The sequence below is a fragment of the Spinacia oleracea genome, chromosome 6 (genome assembly GCF_020520425.1).
Source record: "Spinacia oleracea cultivar Varoflay chromosome 6, BTI_SOV_V1, whole genome shotgun sequence".
Taxonomy (NCBI): Eukaryota; Viridiplantae; Streptophyta; class Magnoliopsida; order Caryophyllales; family Amaranthaceae; genus Spinacia; species Spinacia oleracea.
Window position 1 is genome coordinate 116,599,170 of NC_079492.1, and position 4,060 is coordinate 116,603,229.

Below are 4,060 nucleotides of genomic sequence, written 5' to 3' on the forward strand. Positions count from 1 at the left end.
CCCAAAATGACAAACTTATATGGCCCAAAATGACATATATATAGTCCACATTCTAAACATTTCAAACATAAGCACAAAGAGAAAATAGTCAAACTTATATTAAAAGAAATGAACTTAAAAACAAAGCAAGACTACGAGGCCGAAGCCCAAATAGTCAGGCTCAAAATATGTACAATACAAAATACCAAAATACCAAATACGTACAATACATACTACCAATAGCTAAAATGTGACTACGCCCAATATAGTAACTTTAGGTTACAAATTTCAACACAACACAATACACAAGTACATTGCATCAATATGGTTTTCTTCAGTACACAATATACAAGTCTTGCACCACCAACGCAATACACAAGTCTTGCACCACCAACTGCTCCTTGTTGGTTGTTTCTTCAGGCTGGTCTGAAGTCGCCTCTTGTGTTTTCTTGATTCATGTACTGTAGACCAATTGAACATGTGGCCTGTTAGTACGGTCCAACACACAGTGACAAGAACTAAATTAAAAAGCTAGATGTTGTGCCAATTTGACTTGTTTAGTTGATACCTCTAACCATTGCTAGATTTCATCATCAACAAGTATTCCTTCCGTGTGATCTGAACGCATGTAATTTGTGTCATTATCCACATTGTTTGTCACTTCAGTTTCGAAATTGGTGAAAGGAGGTGTATCATCAAAAGCATCATACTCGTCCTCATTCTCAACATCACCGACACCGAGGATGCTTCTCTTTCCCGGTACAACAATTGACCACTTCTTATCGGCGGGGTCGGTTATATAAAATATTTGCTTAGCTTGTGATACAAGTATAAATGGCTCATCAGTCTCACGCAAACGACCCAGGTCTACAAGAGTGAACCCACAAGGATCATCCCTTTTTACACACCTCTTATTATTATCAGCCCACTTGCACCAAAACAGACCAACAGTCAATTTTGTTCCGTACTTAAGCTCCCATATATCTTGGACTCGCCCATAGTAAGACAACTCGGCATCAACCGGAGATCTATCCTTAGCACTAGCATACTCTCTTGATGACGCCACAAGGGAGACACCACTATTTTGCACTGACAACGACTTCTGATCTTGGCGCTCGGTCCAAAATGTGTATCCATTGACATCATAACCCTGATATGACTGCACGGCTTCCTGAGGACCAAGAGTTAGATACTGAACAGTTTCACAAACAGTATTACCAGCTACTTCTAGTTCACCCATCACCTTATCTTGGAACCATTTAATGAACTCTCTATTATGCAATTGCGTCAATTCTCTTTCCCCTTTGCAAGGGTATTCATTAGCCAATTCCTGCTTATGCGTCACCAAATACGGGTGGACGGCTAGAATATGATGCAACACATATAAGTGAGCTTGTAACAGCTTATGCGTAGGAGGTGAGATCAATTTTGACCCAATTGTACCCTTGCCTTCTAGTCTTCCCTCATGCCGGGATGTAGGAAGTCCAATCGGTTCAAGTTTTGCTAAATACTCGGCCACAAAATTTCCAACTTCTTCACCCACGGTGCCTTGAATCATACTACCTTCTGGTTGTGCAGGATTCCTCACTTTAACTTGTAAAACAACCATGTGTCTCTCAAAAGGATAACACCACCTCAAGAACACTGGACCGCACAACTTAATTTCTCGAACAAGATGGTAAATTAAATGAACCATTATGTCAAAGAACGAAGGTGGAAAATACATCTCAAATTCGCATATTGTTTGGATTACTTTGTTCTGAAGTTCATCGAGTGTTGACGGATCAAGCACTTTGCTACATATCGTATTGAAAAATGAACAAAGACTAGTAATAGTATGTCTCACATGCTTTGGCAATATCCCAACAATTGCAATGGGTAAGAAGGTTTGCATCATGACATGACAATCGTGAGATTTCATACTTGTCAACTTCAACTCGCCATTTAAAGACACAAATCTTTTCATGTTCGATGAGTACCCCGAGGGAACCTTAATACCATACAAGCACTCACAAAATAACCGCTTTTCTACTTTGGACAATGTGTAACAAGCCGGAGGCAAGTAATGGGTATTCTTCTTCCCTTTGTCGTTGCCCTTTTCTTTGCCTTTGCCTTTGCCTTTGCCTTTGCCTTTGCCTTTTGTCTTGGCACCCCCTGTTTCCATTTCCTTCCTTCTATTATTTTCCGAAGTCTGAGGCCACAGCTCTGGACGAAGCCCCTTACTTTTAAAGTATTCTCGCACTCCCTTGGTATCCTTTGTCTTGCCCGGAATATTCAAAAGTGTCCCAAGAATTGCTTCACAAACATTTTTCTAGATATGCATGACGTCAAGACAATGCCTAACCGGTAGATCTTTCCAATATGGAAGTTTCCAGAACACGGACTCTTTTTTCCATAATCCAGTTGTACCCCTGTCTTTCACTGACTTGCCGAAGACCGTTTCAACACCCTTGACCCGCTTATAAACTTCCTTACCAGTCAACGTTCTACGGGCGACATCCATCTCAACATCCCCATCGAATACTGTCTTCATCTTACGATAGGGATGATCACGTCTAAGAAGCCTTCGCGTTCGCAAGAACACATATTTGTGACATTCAGAAATATATTTGGATTGTGTATCATCTTCACAAGTCGGGCATGCTTTCCTTCCTTTGTTCTTGTACCCGGATAAGTTACCATAAGCAGGGAAGTCATTGATGGTGCAAAAAAGCATTGCACGCAATCTAAACGTCTCATTTGCATGTGCATCAAATACGGAAACCCCTTCATCCCACATCTTTCTCAAATCATCAACGAGAGGTTCAAGGTAGACATCTATGTCGTTTCCCGGTTGTTTAGGCCCCGATATAAGAAGCGACAACATGATGTACTTGCGTTTCATACACAACCAAGGAGGTAAATTATATATGACTAAAAGTACTGGCCATGTACTATGTTGGGAGCTAAGAGTGCCAAATGGATTCATCCCATCCGTACATAACCCAAGCCTCAAATTCCGAGGTTCCTTACCAAAAGTGTCATGAAGCTTGTCAATAGTCTTCCACTGGGTAGAATCAGCAGGATGTCTAAGAAAACCATCTTTCTTCCTTCGATCAGGATCTGCATGCCACCTCAAATTCCTTGCATCCTTTTTTATCGAAAACAGGCGCTTGAATCTCGGTATTATGGGAAGATACCACAACACCTTAGCTGGGTACACATTCTTACCCTCGCTTACCCCTTTGCGTTTGTAACGCGACACTCCGCAGCGTGGACACTTATCCAAATTCTCATACTGCTTATGATATAGCAGGCAATCATTTGGACAAGCATGTATCTTCTTGTACTCTAAACCAAAGGGACACATGAGCTTCTTGGCATAATAGTTCGACCTAGGAAGTTCATTGCCAGCCGGTAACATATCACTTAGCGCCACCAACAACTCAGTGAAACTAATGTCAGTCCAGCCTCCGCTTGTCTTGATATTGTAGAGTGTGCACACAGCGGAAAGCTTGCTATACTTTGTACAACCAGGATACAGTGGCGTTTCAGCCGCCTTAGACAAGCACTCAAAAACACGATCGCGAACCTCATCCTCGACCTCGTGTAACATGTCCTCCACACGATCATTATCATCATCAATACTATTTTCAACCTCATCGTCATCCTCAAAACAATCGGCTTCCTCTTCCACATAGATAGCTTCTTCTTGTTCATGCACAACATTCTTACTAGAATTACCTACGTACACTCCACTTTTACCATGATAAACCCATACATGGTAATTAGGTCTAAAACCACGCATAAATACATGATCTCTAATCACCAAAACATTATTGACCGTGTTCACATTCTCACAATCGGAACAAGGACAAAAAACTCTTTGACCCCCGTACTAGCTTGATGTTGCAAAGCACTCATACAGAACTCCGAAACCCCATGCATGAAATCCTTTGTGTCACGTCTACCATACATCCAACTACGATCCATCTCCGGGAACTTCTAAACAAACCAAAACCCCCGTTTAATTGGCATAGAAAAACAAAAACTCTACCACTTTAGCATATGCATACAGAAGTTGATTTATCGAATGAATGCA

General features: G+C 41.4%; 2 protein-coding genes across 2 annotated transcripts; both read right to left on the reverse strand.

The window, feature by feature from the left end:
* Nucleotides 1-559: 559 nt before the first annotated feature.
* LOC110800243 (uncharacterized) lies at nt 560-2,143 on the reverse strand. Its single transcript, XM_022005545.1, has one exon. The coding sequence runs from the start codon at nt 2,141-2,143 to the stop codon at nt 560-562; it is 1,584 nt and encodes a 527-aa protein (XP_021861237.1).
* A 147-nt stretch (nt 2,144-2,290) lies between these two features.
* On the reverse strand, nt 2,291-3,766 carry LOC110800244 (uncharacterized). The gene has a single exon (XM_022005546.1). It carries the CDS (start codon nt 3,764-3,766, stop codon nt 2,291-2,293), a length of 1,476 nt encoding a protein of 491 aa, XP_021861238.1.
* Between the last annotated feature and the right edge of the window lie 294 nt (nt 3,767-4,060).